The 18,404-nt window shown below is 40.6% G+C and overlaps 1 protein-coding gene across 7 annotated transcripts; it reads right to left on the reverse strand.

The window, feature by feature from the left end:
* Positions 1 to 4,708: 4,708 nt before the first annotated feature.
* B3GALNT1 (beta-1,3-N-acetylgalactosaminyltransferase 1 (globoside blood group)) lies at positions 4,709 to 18,404 on the reverse strand. Of its 7 annotated transcripts, none has more exons than XM_044434619.1 (3): positions 18,320 to 18,404; positions 17,768 to 17,857; positions 4,709 to 10,206 (listed from the first exon to the last, which is right to left on the reverse strand). In XM_044434619.1, exon 3 carries the CDS (start codon positions 6,789 to 6,791, stop codon positions 5,817 to 5,819), a length of 975 nt encoding a protein of 324 aa, XP_044290554.1. In that variant the 5' UTR covers positions 6,792 to 10,206; positions 17,768 to 17,857; positions 18,320 to 18,404; the 3' UTR covers positions 4,709 to 5,816. The 7 variants fall into 7 exon arrangements, with proteins under 7 accessions (XP_044290554.1, XP_044290550.1, XP_044290552.1 ...); XM_044434615.1 differs by lacking the exons at positions 17,768 to 17,857; positions 18,320 to 18,404 and adding exons at positions 16,460 to 16,550; positions 18,015 to 18,105; XM_044434617.1 differs by lacking the exon at positions 18,320 to 18,404 and adding an exon at positions 18,015 to 18,105.

Raw genomic sequence — 18,404 nt, forward strand, 5'->3', positions numbered from 1 at the left:
TGTAATTCCTGTAGTATTGTTGGTCCATTTGAAGCAAGCATAGGAAATCTATTCATTCAATTGTAGTTAAGATACCAACCTATTCATACAATGTAGTTAAGATCACCCAGAGGTCATCCCAGGAACCAAATGTTCCAAACGTTCAAGCCCAGGGACCGAAAGAGAGTGCTATGGAAATGGTAGTCTGCTTTGTGGAGATAGAAAGCTGTCTTGAGCTCTAGGATAAGTAATAATCAAGAAATGTAGCAAGACAAGCATAGTTTAGTTGATCGAATGAATAATCTAACAAAAAAAACCCTTATCATTGATTAAAAGGGAATCTGATAGAGCGGTAGATTTAAAAAAAATATTTTTAATATAAAAATTTGCAAAACTATGGATGGAAGACATCATCTTAGAAGACACATTCCAGGCCTTTCACATAGTGTCTTTGATAGGAAGGATATGTGTGTGCCTCATATAAAAGCAAAAAACCTCCATCTTTAGGAATACTTTATATGCAAATATATGCCGATGTACACAAAACATCACACAATTAAGAGACTCTAATTTCTTTATGCATTTGGCAGCTCTGGTATGTATACATAATTGTTTTCAGTCCACAGTAAAACAGTTATGTAATTGTAATTTCAGTTTGACTGAACACACTAGGTTCACGGACATTAGTCTTCCTATGCTGGCTGGGAAAAGTAGCCATATCTTAACTATCCCAGCAGTAAATGCAACTGTCTTAAAAATTTTCCTAGAAGCATTATTGCTTCTAATTGTAGGGCACTGTTTAACTGTTGCCAAGCGTCTCTGTAGAAATGCTGTTAACTTATGACCCAGTTACTTCCATAGGAAAACCCAGAGTTCTAATAAAGTAAAAGATTCTGGCAGGTTCCCAATGAAAATTCTGGCTGTTACTCTTGATCAGAATAATTAATAGTTAAGGCCAACACTAAACCTTTTGCACTGCCACTTCATAAAAGCTAGCACTGCTGCAATTTTAATTACTACTTCTAGGATTACAGTCACAAACCCCGAAACTAGACTAAAATAAGCAGATCTGGAAAGTGTTGTCTGATGCATGGCTGGATTCTCAGGAGCCACTGTGCTGCCTGAAATCAAAGGACGCATGTGGTAGGATCCCAGCACTGCTACAAAGGGGCAACTTACCCACATTGCAGTAGGACCTGCCAGAAGTTAACATTTCCTCTGGTTTAGCAACAATTAACTAGTACAACTCTCTCCCTCCAATCTGGAACATTTCCAAACAGCATACTGGTAAAACAAAAGATTAAGATTGGCTTGTTCCATTGTAGAATCACCTATGGCCTTTTTGCTGCAGGTGATGAGATTAGGGAATTTAGTCTAAAAAGCCATCAATGGTATCATTTATATGGCATGTCTTTTGTAATCTTATAAAATACAGCAGGAAGGCCTCATAAGATACTTATAGATACTAACACTGAACATGTAATATGCCCACCAATTTTCCAGGGATGTCATCAGTAGGAAAATCTGGGCATCAAAAACCAGGAATCTGTCCTTTTGCTGGGCACATACATGCGGTTTACTTGCCCTACTCAAATCTGAAGATACATGCACCCCCAGATCTTACAGAAAGAATTCTGGAGCCACTTTTTATTATTATAGTTCATTTTAAAATGAACCTACTGTAGCCTCTGCATGCTGAAATCACAATTTAAAATCATAGTTTAAACCTATCCAAAATCCAGTGCTTTGGCCATAACATAGAATTCAAGAAGGAATCAGTGAAACCTCATCATGCTTGGTACTAGTGGAGGGTTTCGTTTGTACTTATTCTACATCTGTCTCTAAGAGACAATTTGAAACAGACGAAATGTAAATACAATAACATTAGTTGTGATATAGCCTAAAAGTGACAGTGCACGGTCACTTCTAGATGTATGTAACTATGGTATCTTTCAGTATGTGCATTAAAGATAGGGTTTTTTCTTTTTAGATGTGTGAAAAATAAATGTTTCATGCAACTGCAGATTTCTGTGTTAATGTCTACAGGAAGTGTAAACTACTGAGAAAAAGGACCTTGGTTGTTATGGTTAAAATAAAGGCTTTAAAGAAGCATATTTAAATAAATAATGAGCTTCAGTTTTCTTTTCATATTGGACTTCACAGGAAATAACACTTTCCCAATAAACATGGTCTCAGCCTATGTAGGAACATTAGATCTAGCTTGTTATTTTCTTTCTCAAGACAACACAACCCATCCCTCAAATAGCAATGTTGCTTTGCTTTGTAATCAAATGGGGCAGCCTACTAACAAAACAGAAGTTGTTGCATACCAAAAGAGAATGCAAGGTATGCCGAAGTACAAAACCGCTAAACACTGTATATTTAAAAAGCAAACAAAATTCATTGGAGGGATTGTTAGATCCTTGCTTGTCGTTGGCTTGCCTTTGGAAGTGTTGCTGCTCTTCTGGGCAGAGGTCAAAACCATCCCTGTGCTGAGAGAGGGATGCAACACTGAAAGGCAAAAGGGGTGGGAATTGGCTTGTCCAGTGATGGCCCACACAGAGTTCAGCCCCCTGCCTCAAAATGAAGTAATGGTACTCTAGTATGAAGGAATGCCAAAGTAGGAAGGCTTCAGTCTTTTCAGTAAGCAGATTTTCAGGCTGCTGCTGGGAAAAAAGGCAGGGTCAGAGATCTGTCATCTTCGGTTAAATATTCAAAAATAAGAAGGTCTAGTTATGCTGTTTGAACCTTATAAAATTCATCTCAGGATTCCAAATCTGTGAACCTAGTAGTAGTATTATCTGGTGATCCAGTTGTTGAAAATACATTACAAATAAAGATACTCTTGAAAATTGCTGCCAGGAGCTGATGCACATTGTGTTGATACAATAATCTCCACTTTCCATGGACCAGCGCATGGAAGCATGGGCAAGTCTTATGAATACAATATTAAGTCCAGCCAAAAGTAGTGTTGACCTGTCACATGCAAGCTGCTTTCTAGATTCTTCCTCTCCACAATGATACTGCTTTAGAAGAGAAAATGCAGCAGGTAGGAGTGCATTTCAGCTGAGTTCTCACTCCCTAGTACACAGCTACAAAATATAGATATGTTTAAGCAGGCGATTACAGGATTAATGATGAGAAGAATTTCATTTTTGCTGTGCAACAACAAAAATACACATGGGGACATGTTTTGTTTTGTTTATATCCTTTTAAAAGTCCAAAAAGATTTTAGAAGAAACAGAACCAAAAATCACATACATGGGCTAGTTAACGCAAGTTTTCCAGAAAGCAGATAACCAAAGCTTGTATATCAAAGCAGGTAGACTAGGAATGAGCTTTTTCATATGCCAAACTAAATATTCAGGAAGAACCTGGACAGCCACCTGAGTGGGATGGTGTAACTTGGTGTCCTGCAACAGCGGGGGGATGGACCCGATGGCCTTCATGGCCCTTTCCAACTCTACCATTCTATGATTCTGTGATATAGGGAGTTCTCATACACAGGTTTCCTTTAATACTGAAATTTGGTTTGTTGTGCTAGTGCAGCAACTGCTTCAAAGAAGTTGAAGCTATAAAACCAAGGATTTATTGTTCAAGCCAAGCCTTTAAACAAGGGTGCAAAAACTTGGACGCACAAGACAATTTCTTCCTTCCTGGGATTTCAATCTGTCCCCTCAAAGATCCTACCACCTCTCCCCTGGATGGTTTCCGGGTAAAAACAAAAAAATCCAGCTAATATATCCATTTCTGAATCCTCCCCTACCGCAAACATTTCAAGTTAGTCTTAATACATCCTGCTCCAGTTTGCACATAATTGTTCAGCCGAGCCATTTCTGAAGTTATTGAAATACCAAGACAACTAATGGTGTTTCTCTCCATGGATCTGAAAAACCACTGCAATGTGACCTTCTGTTCTACTGCATATTAACTGAAGTACCTTATTACTGTAAAACAGATTTGTCATCCACACCAAGGCTTTAATACTGCAAGAATTCCTATATGTATTTACCTGGAAGTAAGCCCCATTGTACTCCACAGGACTTAATACAGTGGAGGTTTTCATAGGTAGAGGGGGGCACTGATTTTTATTTTTCCCCTCCAGCCCCCAAAAAAATTGTTCCAGAGGCCCAGAAAGCTATAGAAGAAATTCATGAAAATCACCTTTATCTCCATTTTGCTGGCAAACTCCATCTGGATCAAACTGTCCTCTGTCAGCAGGCCCACAATCAGTGAGTTATTTTAAGCCCATTGTTTCTGATGCAATTAAGTGTACTTTGCACAAAAATAAGCTAACATGCTTAAAGTTCTCAATGTTAACAAAGGATTTTGCTGGATTCTTTAAAAATCAATAATTTTAGAATCAATCTTAAGTATTAAGAGCAAATCAAATCTTAAATCAAAAATCAATATCTTCAATATTTCCATTCTACTACTGTTCTTGAACAGAGTTCTTAATTCTAACTGCTCAGAATTTGTAAGCCAATCTTTATTAGATTCATATGCCACCTTTTTTTCTTTTAAAGAACTCAAAGTGGCTTACATCATTATCCTGATGCTGCTCTCAATCCTATCCCCACAGCAACAACCATGCAGGTAGGGTGGCATGAGAGTCTGAGAGTGGCCCAAAGTCACCCAGTTGGCTCCATGGCTGAGCGGGGACTCGAACCCGGATCGCCTGAGTCCCAGTCCCATGCTCTTAACCACTACACCACACTGGCTCATTTAATAATGGTAAAACAAAAACAAAAATAGCAGAGTCACATTATAAAAACAGAAGAAGAACACAAGAATGCTGTGTGGTGTTCAGGAAGAACCTTCTCCTTCGGAAGCAGTGTGCAGGGCCCTGCCCTCCTTCTGGATGCCCAGGTGATGGTGTCCTTGGGTGCTTTTTGCCAATTCCAGCTGGTGCATAAGTTGCATCCTCTTCCAGAGAAGCTGAACATGGTCTCCAGATTCCATTCTGCCATCGTCAGCGTATTCTGGACTGCCTTTGAATTCAATACAGAAACTTCCAAGAAGTCAGGAATGTGGCCCCAGGGCTTTTCCTGAAACCAGCAGAGTGCCTTGTATAATTCTAGCACTTGATCAAATTTGCTGTCTGTCAGTCTGTTTCTGGACTGAATTCAAGATCCTGGCTTTTTAAAGCCCTAAATATGAGTACAGAACATTTTTGGATCCAAGGTAATGCTGGTCAGGGACTACACATATATTTATGCATACACATGCAAAAACTCATCACAGCAATCTGCATACAGATTATTTTTCTAGCTACTAGCAAAAATTTGAATGCAGAAATTGGCGGGGTGGGAGAGAGTATTTGCTGGCAACAAGGGGGCACAGCTAAGTCCCTGCACTAAATAGCCTGGGACCAAGAACTGTTCCTCCTCTTGCAACTCTGCCAGGAACTTTGTGTTACCTTCTTTCTACCCTGGATGTGCAATTGGTGAGTAGTATGTTCAGTGAATGAGGAACACGGGGGGGGGGGGGGGGCAGGGGGCCAGAAGTTACCATGAACATTCCTGCTGGTTCCAAACAACAAGCAACAAGCAGCCAGATGCATATAACTTCAGTGCTAATGTTCTTCTAGAAAGGCAGAATATCAAAATGATAACTGGCCCTCATGAATGTCCAATATGTGCATGTCTATGTCTGGTATACTGTAGTGAACTGAAGATTAAAAAACCTATTTCCTAGCTTTACAAATGTCCATACTGAGCACATGTTACAGTAGTAAAAGCACTTCAGCCAATCCAACCCTCAAAGTTCTGCCAATGCCTTATCTAAAGGAAAGTAATCAGGCTTCAAGTGCCTGGGTTCTTTAAAATACTGTGGGGTCAGTGGCAAGAAACTGAAGTCTCCTTTGTTAATTTCTGCCAGAATGTAATCATTTCCTCCGGAGATATCCCATGCACTGCAATCAAGTGCTTGTACTTGCAAACATCAAAGTTAATTTGATATAAAAAGAACAGTTCTGGATCAGCAGGAATAGTGATGTTCACACCAAGTATTTTTAAACATATACCAACATAGGCATCTTCAAATTTTATAGGTTTGACATGGCTCATCATTTCATAAACTTTGCGTGCCAATCTCATATCAAGGACATAACCGAATCCACTGAGGTATGGAGGATACACCTTGAATGGATATTCATCATAAGAAATAAAGTTTTTTGTGTAAAATCCTCTGTACACTTGGTTTTCTATTAAAGGGTAGCCAGTAATTAAGTTTTCTGAGGCATTTGAATTCAGCAGCAACTTTACTAAGTTGCCCACATTGATGAAAACATCCGCATCTGTCTCCATAACATACCGAGCATTGGAACAAAATTCTGTAAGCCACCTGAATGCCATTATGGTCTTCAAGGTAAGATTATCATAACTGTCAACAAAATCTTGTTGAATAATGTCTCCATAAAGAATGCTTTCATCTTCTATGGATAAGGCTTCAGTAACAGTGTCCTCTGTTCCTTTGCCCACTAAAAACAATGTCAGAACTTGGTTCCCCCACCAAGATTTCTGAGAGCCCCATGTTATCCGAATGGCTTGTCTTGCCTTTACATCCACCAGTGCTGAAGACACCAAGAGAACCAGAAATGGATTGTGGCCTTCACATTTTAATTGCTCGGGTAGTGTGAAGAGGAAGTTCTGCTTGTGGGCTGCTTCATAGTCATAAAAATACGCCCAATCTTTAGAGTCTATCACAATGTGGGAGGGGAATGCTATATAGCATATCATTAATATGGTACAGATAAGTGTCAGACCAAAACACACTTTCAGGAATCTCATAGACATAATCTTCAAATTCATCCACAAAGAGAAGAGGAAATTCCAGACACTGCTTTCAAGCAAATACTGATATGTGAAGGGCAGAACTGGATAATAAACTCTTCACTGAAAAAGACAATGTTAGCATGTAGAGAAAATGTTTATACCTGAAACTTGCTGCTAAAAGTATGCCATCAAAAACACTTTATTTTGCTATCATACGAAAACAATGTACAAAATTACACCTGACCATGGGCCAAGCCACATTTAATTATGGTCCATACAGCATATAATATGGTATGCCACGCCTAAATTCTACACATGTATGTGTACTTTCATTACGCAGGATTCAATAAGCATGCACAAACCTAAACAGGGCTGATTCTCATTCCTGTCTGTACAAATAACTTAAACACTAGGCTGAAGCATAAAACATCCCTTGGCTTGTTTGTACTATTGGTATCAGTTATTAAGACTCCCTGTGATGGTACAGAAAGCTGCAAACTCAAATGTTGTTTACATCTTCACAAACGGGCAAGAGGTTTGACACAACAGCAAGAATGCCGAATTTATACCACACTGACACAAGTAAACAAACTGCCTGAGAGTGACCGCAACTTCATCATGTAGGATCTGGAGATGGATAAAATAAATGCAGAAGGCAATGCAGAAGAAAGACGGATAAAAATGCAGAAGGGCTGGCAGAAGGCAAGCCTTTCTTCTGTGCCTCAATGGCCTGATTCTTAAAGAGGTTATTATGCAGCAGGGATGGCATTATAGTCTCAGTGCCTTTGCTAAATCTCTGTCTCTGGGCAAATGAACTGCTCCTTTTCAGACATGCTTTACTATGCCACCTGATTCATAATAAAGTGGGCAAGGTAAGTCAAACATGGTTTAAGCAGCCTGTACTCCCAGTTATAGTTGTACAGTTGCAGAAGAGGTCTGTTTCCATGTACGTTACCTACTCCAATTCACTGCTCCTTTTGACAGCTAAAACATACAAGGAAACTGACTGGGAAAGGCTACAGCCTCAAAGCAAAAGACCAACTGACAAAATAAAATAAAAAATTTACAAATACAGTTGTGCAGTTTTCTGGGGTTGAAAAAAAAATATGACCCCAGTTTTGCATTTCTGAAGCTCTGAAAGTAGTATCAACACAAGAGCAGCAGCAGCAGATAAAAAGGGGCAACTACCAGAGCAGGGAGAGAAAGATAAAACAGGTTCTGTCTCAAAGGACACCAGGATACTAAGCTGGAAAAACAACAGGGAAGGAGAGAAGGCACAGTCAGGCCAACTGTCTGTCGTGCAAACTGCACTGTGTAGCTTATTTGCAGGGCGGATTAGCACTATGCATGAAGAAGACCATATAAAAAGATACAACACATGGGCAAAATTGTAACAGATACATTTGAACATGTTTTCCACTATGAAATGATAAACATATCCAGAATCCAAAAAAACTGAAGCATGGGAAAACCTTTAAATTTGCCTTTCAAAATGAAAGCCGTGTACTAATTTGCATCTCCGTTAACAAAACACAGCTGATTCCTCAGATTTTGCTGTTTTTGAGTGATTTAAGAAAAACTGCAGATGCATGAAGTTATTACTGCAGTGAGTTTCATCAGAAGCAGCATTAGACTTCAGCCATCAGGTAAATGTGTAGTTAAAATCACTGAGACGTAAGCATACTTTTACGTGGGAGAACATGGTTTGCAGAGTGGGTTATGGGTTGCAGTTTGGGCACATGGTCTATAAAAGGTTCACCATCACTGGGTGAGGGTTATTAAAATGAGGTGTCCCGGTATGATTTTGATGGTTGGAATGTGTTTAGAATGGGCAGAAATGTTGAGCAGTGCAGGAAAAGCTGCTCAAGGAAGGCCTTTTCAAAATCACCCCTTTCAAGGGTATTTTACCCCTATATTAGGGTTAGGGGAATGCACCAGTGTAGGGTTAGGCCAGTGGTGGCAAAGCTATGGCACACGCGCCACAGAGGGCACACAGAGCCCTCTCTGTCGCCATGTGAGCCAAGTCACCCCAGCATCGCCCCAGCAGCAGAGCATCGGATAACAGCGCACATAGGGGCCATGCGCATGCTTGGAAAGGAGAAGTGGTGCCAGGCGACGACGTCACAAGCCGCGATTCATTAGCTGTGACTTGTCCCAACTTTTGCATGGCCAGTGTGCTGTCAAGTATATATATATATTTGCTTGGACTGGCTGTGAGGTGTTTTTTCTAAACTAAAACCTCAGTTTTCAGGTTTTATTGTAGTGTTGGCACTTTGCGATAAATAAGTGGGTTTTGGGTTGCAGTTTAGGCACTTGGTCTGTGAAAGGTTTGCCGTCACTGGTTTAGGACCTTTGGGAAAATAAAGGATTTTTTTAGTTTGGCCACTAGAGGGCAATGCTTTCATCTTTTTTACAGAGCAGAGAAAACCAATGCAAAAAGCAGACTTGAGTATTGTGTGTAAAGAAACATAAAAACCAAACAAAATCTAGTAGCAGTTCAAAGATTTAGAATACAGTAAGCTTTTTTAAAAACTGAAAGAAACTGAACGACTAAAATATCTGCGAAAATCAGAAGTATGTCTGGGTGCTAAAACGTTATGAGAGCTGACCAACATCTAATTCAGCCTAAGAATCTAAGGCAGCTTGAAAAGCATTCTGTGGCGCACATGGGGAGCTACGTTATACCATGGCAAACCATCCAGGCTTGCACTGGCAGCACTGACAATCCTTAAAATGGGTCACAGTTACTGCTCATAATACTGTGCTGGGATTTATGTTCACTGGTTCAATGTCTCAGTCATCTACAGAGCTGAAGTGCAAGGAAATGATGAATACTATGGATGGCCGAGTTGTTCCACAGACTTAAAAGTCGTCATAATCTTACTCAACTCCAGCCTGGTGCTAAAGGAATTTTTAACCCTAGACCTCAGGGAATCTGAAGTAAATGAAGCCCAGTGGACAAGTCAGCATTAAATTAATAATCAAGAAAAAGTCAAAAAAGGGCCAGTTGGCACAATGCTTTAGTGTGATAATTAGATAATTCCAGAGGTCCACTGATATCCTTCAGTGTATGAGCAAATTGAAGCAACAACTTATATCCCACCCTACAAAAGAAACTTCCCTATTCAGAAAAAGCAAGCAATGATGGAGAATACCACCTGCTTTCTGAAGAAGGAATTTGCTGCCCTCTGCTGCAGTTACAATACATTCAGTTCTACACTCAGCGAGTTGTTTTAAAATGGCAAACTTTGACTTTTGCAAGCTCCTTGAATCAATAGTTAATTGCTGCCATTATCTATGGGTTTCCTTATGCTCCTGTGGACTGAGCGCCACAATCCAGCTCTCGTATTTGTTTACAGCGGTTTTTATCCTGGGCTTCAGGCTGTTGTCTCCCAAAGTTGTTCACATCAATTAAGGAGGCAGGAGATATAGACATCTGGAGAACAGGAGGCTGGGGAAGATGGATATTCATAGTTTCAGATTGTGCAGAAGATGTTACACATTTATTATTTTATTAAAACATTTCTATGCAGCCCCATTTGCCGAAGCCTCGGGGCGGCTCACAACATTAAGTTAAAATACAAACATTAAGTTAAAACATTAACTTAACATAACATTAAGTTAAAATGTTTGTAAAATACAAACATTAAGTTAAAATACAAAAAATAACAATATAAAATAAGTCGCCCTGGCCAGACACATCCACCCCCCATACATGTCCTAAATCAGCTTCAGCTCCCAACTTTCTGGAACAGAGTTTGGGGTGCATGGAAAGCTGCTGCAGGGTAGACACCACTAGATACAGCAAGATAGATACTGTGGAACGTCTATACCGTCATGTTTTAAATAGTAAAATCTGAGATGGAGGTTATATTCTCAAGGATAGGATTTAGAATCAATCTTGTCTAAGCTCAAAGATATACATCAGCCCTAAGCCTTTGGTGTGATTTAATCTCATTGGAATTTTTGAGGAGTTAAGACTGAGCTCAAAATTAGGGGAGAGCAGACAGTGAAGTAATGTTTGTTGACAGTGAAGTAATGGAAAAATGAATAAATGCACTCTGATGTTTTGGGTATGTGAAATTCTCTACCATCTCAGAAATTTACCGAGAAGAAATGCTTCTATTTTGAGGTCATGGTTTACTGGGCATATATAGATATAATCAAAATAAAAAATTGCTGTAAAGGATTTTCCCTTACTGATTCTGGCTGGAACATGCTGGGAGATACAGACCTCTTTTCTGGCTAAACTTGCATAGGATTGCACCCTAAATCAGGATAGTGGAGCCATTAACTTGATGACAGTCAGCCGAAGTAAACTCCATGACACTGCATAAGTGTATTTGATTGCATCCATCCCATATTACATTTGTCCCTCTTCTCTCCTTCTGTTCTGTCCTGCATTGTTGAAAGTTTGATTGCAAGATCCTTCATTTGTTAAATTTATATCCCTCTTTTCCTTCAGAGAGCCCAAGGCAGCACACACAATTATTTTTCTTATTACAATGCATTTACATCCCAGTCTTTCCTCCTCTTGCAAGGAACACAAGGCAGCTCACAAGCTTTATTTATTTATTTAGCTTTTCTATCCTGTCCCGTACAAATGTCTTGGACACTTACAATAGATAAGCTTCTTTTTCTCTCCATTTTATCGTCACAACAACCCTTTGACACAGGTTAGGACGAGTGGCTCAAAGTCACCAAGTGAGTTTCATGAACAAGCAGGGATTTGAGCCTGAGTCGCCCCTGCACCAGTCTTACGCTCTAACCACCACACCATGCGGGCAGGAATCTTATGCTGCTCTGAAAATGCTAGGATCATGGATGGTGCTGAAAGCACATCACTCAAATGCTTTTGGCCAATGTCAGGAGCAGCAGAAACCGAGCAGGCTGAGCCCTCAACGGACCCCGCCGTTGCCGCCCCCCACCCGCCACCGAAGGCTTTACATTGGACATGGGTGTAAGAAAAAGGGGAATTTTTCAAGTAGCCAAACAATTGTGAAGTGATGTTCAGAATCTTACTAGGTTTTAAAACATACAGGGCTTTTAATCTTCACCCCGCTTTCTTGCTAGTGCTTTCATTAACTTGCTTAAGAATAATGAATAAAATAGTATGGCAATCCAACAACAAGAGAGAAATTATTTAGCAGCTCAACTACACCTGCGATTTCAGTGTTCCTACAGTCTAGCCATGAATATTTTTCTAGCAAACCATCTCATTTTCTGTAAACCAATCAAGTCAGTCAAAATACTGTGATGTTTTAGTTCTCTCAGAATTGGATGGCATTTAAAATTTCTTCAGGAAGGGTACAACAGTTGCATTGATGGAAAAGGTTTCCATGTACACCAAGGCTTTTCCAGTCTTAAAAATGTGGGGATGAGGGGAAATGCAATTGCAACAAATAATGGCTGAAATCTATAGCCAATAATATTACGACCAACATGGAATTTCAACCAGCTGTATATTAAGCATGCAATCACAACTCACACTTATTTGGGAGTGCAATTTGGGACCCAATGAACTTGGCAGAATTTGCTTTCAAGAAAATACATACAGGCTTAAAGAACATCCCAGGTGAAAGAAGTTACCATATTTTTCGCTCTATAAGACGCACCTGACCATAAGATGCACCTAGTTTTTAGAGGGATCCATGGAAACCTTCCTGATAATCACAGGCACATTCCCCATCACTTCCCCATGGGCTTCATTAAAAGACGGGTTGCCATTTGAAAACACACACCGACCTGTGATTAACAGCTCTCACCTGCCCCGGAGGAGGGTGGCAGAGCAGGGCACACCAAGCGTGTGCCGGCCAGGTGTGGTGCAGCCGGGCTGGCAGCGTGCTGGCGGTGGTCTTCCAGGCGGCGCAGCAATGGCAGGTCTTCCCGGGCGGTGGGGGTGAGCACTCTGTCTCTCCGTGCGGCCGGCGAGTTAAAGCCCGCGGCTGCTCCTCCACACCACTCCCCCTGAGCAGCACAGCCCTCACCTGCACCGGAGGGGGGGTGGAGCAGCGCCCGCCGAGCGCATGCTGGCCAGGTGGTGCCACGTGGTGCAGGCAGGCCGGCAGCGTCCCGGGCGTCGGGCACACACACATTTGCTCTATAAGACGCACAGACATTTCCCCTTACTTTTGAGGAGGAAAAAAGTGCGTCTTATAGAGTGAAAAATATGGTAATTCAATTTCAGTCTACAAGTGAAGAGAGTGAAAGAGATGAATCAACCGAGCTGTTCGAGCTGCCAGCTGAACAGGGGAAATACCAGCTTTTGTGTGCTCTGTTCAGTCTAATGAGCAGAAATCAGCAAGTGTAGGTTTTAATAGCCTGAAGGCAGGCTAGGAACCTTTCATGTGTGTGAGTGCAGAGGCCCAAATTCTCTTAGACTAACAATAAAAGCCAAAATTGGGTGAAGCAACTCTTTCTATTCCCATACCCTTACTGCCTAGTAGATTGCAAGGGGCAGATCTTTCTTGCCAGAAGTCTAAATTTATTACTTGCAGTGCGCTTTTGAATTTATGTTCCCGGGCAGTGGTGTAGCAGAGCCAAGGCTCACAAGGATAAGCTGCCTACCAACACCTTATTTACTACCCACTTTTAGGATTTCCTGTACCCTTTGAGCTTGGCTTATTTATTTTTATTTATTTAAAGTTTTTAATATGACATCCCCTTGCTATATAGCCTCAGGATGGCTCACACAAATAAATATAATACAAATACAGTTAAAACTCTTCAATCTTCACTATGCCTGAAGGAAAATGAATTTTTCCAGCAGCAGTATACCTTCCCCTAATGTAATACAAAATATTTCACAGTAGCTTGGTTTTGAATGGGCAATTAAAACCCATTAGCTTTTACAAGAGGTCTGCTCCAGGGTGATGGGATTGGCTAAGCTAGAAATGGTTTCTTATGGATCAATACAACTTCTCTGGTGGTGTGGCTGCTTGTACTCCGATAACCCTGAAAATCTGCCAGAACATCACTGTTCTTTATCTGTAGCCATCCACTCACCAAGGTACTCTTAAAGGCAAAGAGGTCTGGAAGTGAAAGATGACATTCAAGGAAGGAAGGTTCTACCCTTTGGGGAAAAGTCCCTGGGGACAATGGAGGGAATAGCAGGGAACAAACACTTTAACCAAAGACCAACCAGGAATAGGATAGGGCAGAACATAAACTGCAGTTGTGAAAATGAAGAGTCCCAAGCAGTAAAAGCTACTCTTCAACACACACATGATGGCTTATGCTCATCATTTCCAAGGTAGAGGCTATGGAACCTAATCCAACTCCTTTGTCAGGACTATACTGAAAACTCATTTATGGCACTTGAGCCTATTATCTGTGGCTCACTGTAGAACAGGGATGTCCAACCTTTTGGCTTCTCTGGGCCACACAGGAAGAAAAATTGCCTTGGGGTACACATTAAAAACACAAACATTAATAAAATCTGATGAGCAAAAAAGTCTGTGCATATTTTTCGTGATATCTGCCACCACAGATAAGCAAAAAAGTCCTCACATAAGAATCCTAATTATACAGCACCCCATTTAGACAGTCTTTTAAAATCGTTGAGCAGGTCCCAAGTTTGTGATCAATAATATAGAAAATGAACATATCTAAGTAATAAAACTTCACTGATTTTTTTTTTGATATTTTTATCAAGTAAAAGAAAAGAGAGCAACATAAAAGTAGTGGGATATTTGACATTGCATTTGAAAAACTAATGTGTCAGTATCTGGTTGGATGGAAGTACTTGCAATTATCAGTGATTTCCCAAGGTGCTGATCAGATATTTTGGTTCTCATTTTACTCTTAGTGTGTTTCATTTTTTGAAAATAGTTACTCACAAATGTAGGTGCTGCCAAAAAGTGAAGGCATGAATAAGACATGATTGTGAAGCGAGGGGTATTTGTCTGAGAAGCTAGGACCTATAAAAGTTCATGATCAATTATTTAAGTTGAATGTCAGATTGCAGCTCTATGCATCCCATTTGAAAATTGGCAGGTAACATATTTATGTTGACTGAAAATGGAGTCACAAATATACCAAAAAAGTGATTATTTTCCCGGAAATCTTGAAATCTGTTTTCAAATTCTTGCATCAAATCGAAAAGCATTCTGCATATTTTTCACTGTTCACAGGACTGTGTTTAGCCAATGTGTCAAAATGTATAAAATTGTCTGCAACAGTAGTTTTAAATATTGATAATAGCATTTCACTTGCCAAGTCACCAGGAACACATGTAATGTCTGATGGTGTCAATTTGACTGTCTGTGCTTAGAAAATAACACACGGGAAGCCACACACCGCCTTAAAACTGAAGGCATGCATGTGTACAAGCAGCATACGTATGTTTATTTTACGGAACATTACAATGCTACATTGTCATCTACAAAGTTCACACTTCAGAACTGTGCAATCTTCTTACAAAAAAATCAAAAAACTACTCATAATGTTTTAAGTAAGTGTACAATTTTCTGTTGGGCCACATTCATAGCTATCCTGGGCCGCATGTGGTCCATGGGCTGTGGGTTGGACACCCCTGCTATAAAGAATGTGATAGATGCATGTTGAAAACAGGAAACATTGATAGTTAAAAAAATATCAGCACCATCTAAGATTTCATCATCGCCATAAGGGAGTGCTGAAACTACACATTAGGGGGATCGGGAAGAAGCTAGCTCTAAAACTTACTTGAGTTGCTACCTTTTCTTTCACATGGAGCAGTAAGGCTCAAGTCACATCCAAGGTGTCATTGGGAGTCAAAGCGTTTTATTTATTTATTTATTTATTTATTTTTCAGTTTATATCCTGCCTTTTTACAAAGGGCTCAAGGCAGCTTACATCTCCTCCTCCATCTTATGACAGTTAGAGCCTAGATCAGTATAAAGCGAGGACAACAATCAACCTATAAGCCAACAACGTCCAGAGTGCTGGTGCTTCCCTTTAAGGACAAGGTTTGGATACTAGGCAACCAAAGGAAGACCTTCTCTCACATCAAACAGCCCATGCAGTTAACTCATCTGTGGAAGCCTCCCTCTGGCTACCCTTGCTGTCTGAGAGAAAGCAAACAATAAGGGCCTTCTTGGTTTTGGTACCCCACTTCCCAGAGGCTATCTCACTCTTTTATTATTTATTTATTTATTTAGAATGTTTGTATGCCGTCCCATCGCTTATAGCCTCAGGATGGCTCACATAAATAAAAAATTAACATAATACAAATACAATTAAAACCCAGAAACACCCTGGCTGCACAATTAAAACCTATAGATATTTTCTAGCATTGTTAAAATATCTTTTAAATAAAAAGGTCTTAGCCTGGCACCGAAAAACAAATAAAAACAGAGCCAGGCAGACCTCTCTGGGGAGCGCATTCCACAGATGGGGCGCCACCACAGAGAAAGCCCTCCTCCAGGTACATTGCCTCCTGATGTCTCTCACGGAGGAGAGCTTCTAGCACAAGACAAATACCTTCTAGTGTTCCCAGTGGTATGCTTCTGTCTCCTATGTCAAATAGTTGAGTTCAGCTTTCACAGCAAATCAAAAGATGTACAAACACAGATCTACTCATTAGTTCAACTAGTCTGTCTGGGAAGAAAGCATATCTAACTCAATTCAACATGAATAAAAAGTTAAATAATCTCTCCCTCACACACCCCTTTCTGTTGGCAATGGTAAATGAGGCTACCTTAAACCCAGAGCATGGCACTTACTGTTGACGCTAACGGACTGGTGTGCTAACATTTCAGACAGGATTCTTTTATAGGCGTATCTAGAGATGCCAGGGAATCAGCCTGGGAACTTCTGTGCCACAGAAGGAAGATTTTTAAAATTTATTTTTCAAAACACAACGATACAAAATTCCACTGTGGAATAGTTTTAAGTGTATTTGTTTACACATGCATTATTCAAGTTGGTTTATGAAGTAAATTACTTCAGTAAGTGCTTCTAATCATTATACTTTTATTCAGTTCCATAGTGCTCCTTAAGTTTGCGAGCATCAGGATTTCCTTAAGAACACAGAGCTTTCTAACGTTATTTTTAATCTCACCTAGAAATAATTCTAAGCATTACCACCAGCTAATGTAGTTCAGCAACACTCTGCCCAGGTGTAGACAAACTCTGATGCACCAAAGTCTTAATCCTGAAATCACGTGCAGAACTGACCTTAAATGTACACACAGGTGTATTAGACCTGTGTTTAAGTTAAGTGTTTAACTTAGACACACCTGTGTTTATATTCACAAGGAAACCAGTAAATGCTTTGCAGAAATTAATGATGCTTGAACAGCAGTATTTAACAAAAACATACTTTTCCTAGCCTGAAGCCTAATATCAGGGAAAATCTTCTAAACATGAGATAATACACTTTGAAATGGAGACATCCAGCTTTCAGTAAAGTCACACTTTTAAAATGGGTAGGGTCTTTAAAGGACTGGCACTTTTATCTCTAACTTAGGAAACTATTATTTTCTAAAACATTTAAAAGGGAAAAATGTGCTCAAATGTGAGCAAAGACACACTTGTACAAGCATGGATGTCAAAGGCATATAACGTTTGAGGTGGGGGGAAAACTTCCCCCATCCTACTAGGCTTAAAGGAAATTGCAACATATTTGCAACTAAAAGAATCATCCTAACTCTATTAAGACTTATTTCCAAGCAACTGTGTGCAGAGTTGCAGGCTAAAGCAAGAAGTAGGTGCTCCTTCTACTGAGAATCAGCTTCTTGGGTGCAATGTTGATGCGAGAAAAACTAGACCAAGTTTGTGCCTATGACAACTCACAGCAAAATACGTTTCCTTTTCATCCTTCCCTTTTCTCCTGTCCCAAAGAAGCCTAGGCTGCTTCCAAGGTCCTCCTCCTCTCCATTTTATCCTTGCAACAAGCCTACAAGGTAGGCTAGACTGAGACATTTATTTATTTATTTGGTGAAATAAATGGTCGGGTGAGGCCTCGAATCAAGGCTCCCGAGTGCTGGTCCAACACTCTAACCACTAGGCATTCTTATGCTATTGCTAACCTTCTCGCAGTGCCCTGAAATCTGTCTCTGGTTGCGGGGTTACTTCCTTTCACACCTGCCGGAAAAGATCTGAGATACTTCTTACTGCTTCTAAAACCAAACCAGATACGGGGAAACGAGAGTTCTTAAACACTCTGGATCGGCAAGGGCGCTACTTAAAGCCCACTCTCTTCCCGCAGCCCCAATCCTCCCGCGCGCCCGCTTCTGCTCCTGCGGGAACTCCCTTTCGCAAATTCGGCTCGCTCACCCACACCCACGAGGCCCCGTCTCTCTTCTCTTGCTCTGTCAACCAGAAGGATAAATTCTCGTGCGTTAGCCAGCACTTTCCAAGAGGCAAGCCATCAAGTGGAAAAAATGAGAGACTTAAGAAAGATCCTAGACCGGCCGTTCTTTCGCCGCAGACCGGATTTCCTGGAACATGGGTGCTTCTTTGCTTTCGTTTCAGTGAATTAATTTATTCATTTATTATACCCACCATGACCTTCTTTAGTTAAGGTTGCGGTTCCAAATAGGCGCTTAGGACTTAAATCTAACGCACTCAAGCAAGCTTACTTTTTGGGCGTAGAACTGGATGTCCGGAGAGAAGGCAACGACTGCTCCCCACAGGAGGCCGGGGCAGTGACTGTGAATTTGGTCT

The sequence above is a fragment of the Varanus komodoensis genome, unplaced genomic scaffold (assembly GCF_004798865.1).
Source record: "Varanus komodoensis strain SLA01 unplaced genomic scaffold, ASM479886v1 scaffold28, whole genome shotgun sequence".
In the NCBI taxonomy this organism is placed as follows: domain Eukaryota; kingdom Metazoa; phylum Chordata; class Lepidosauria; order Squamata; family Varanidae; genus Varanus; species Varanus komodoensis.

Bases quoted from the DNA above. Each gene is read 5' to 3' on its own strand.
- B3GALNT1 (XM_044434613.1), bottom strand. From the start codon at position 6,791: ATGAATTTGAAGATTATGTCTATGAGATTCCTGAAAGTGTGTTTTGGT.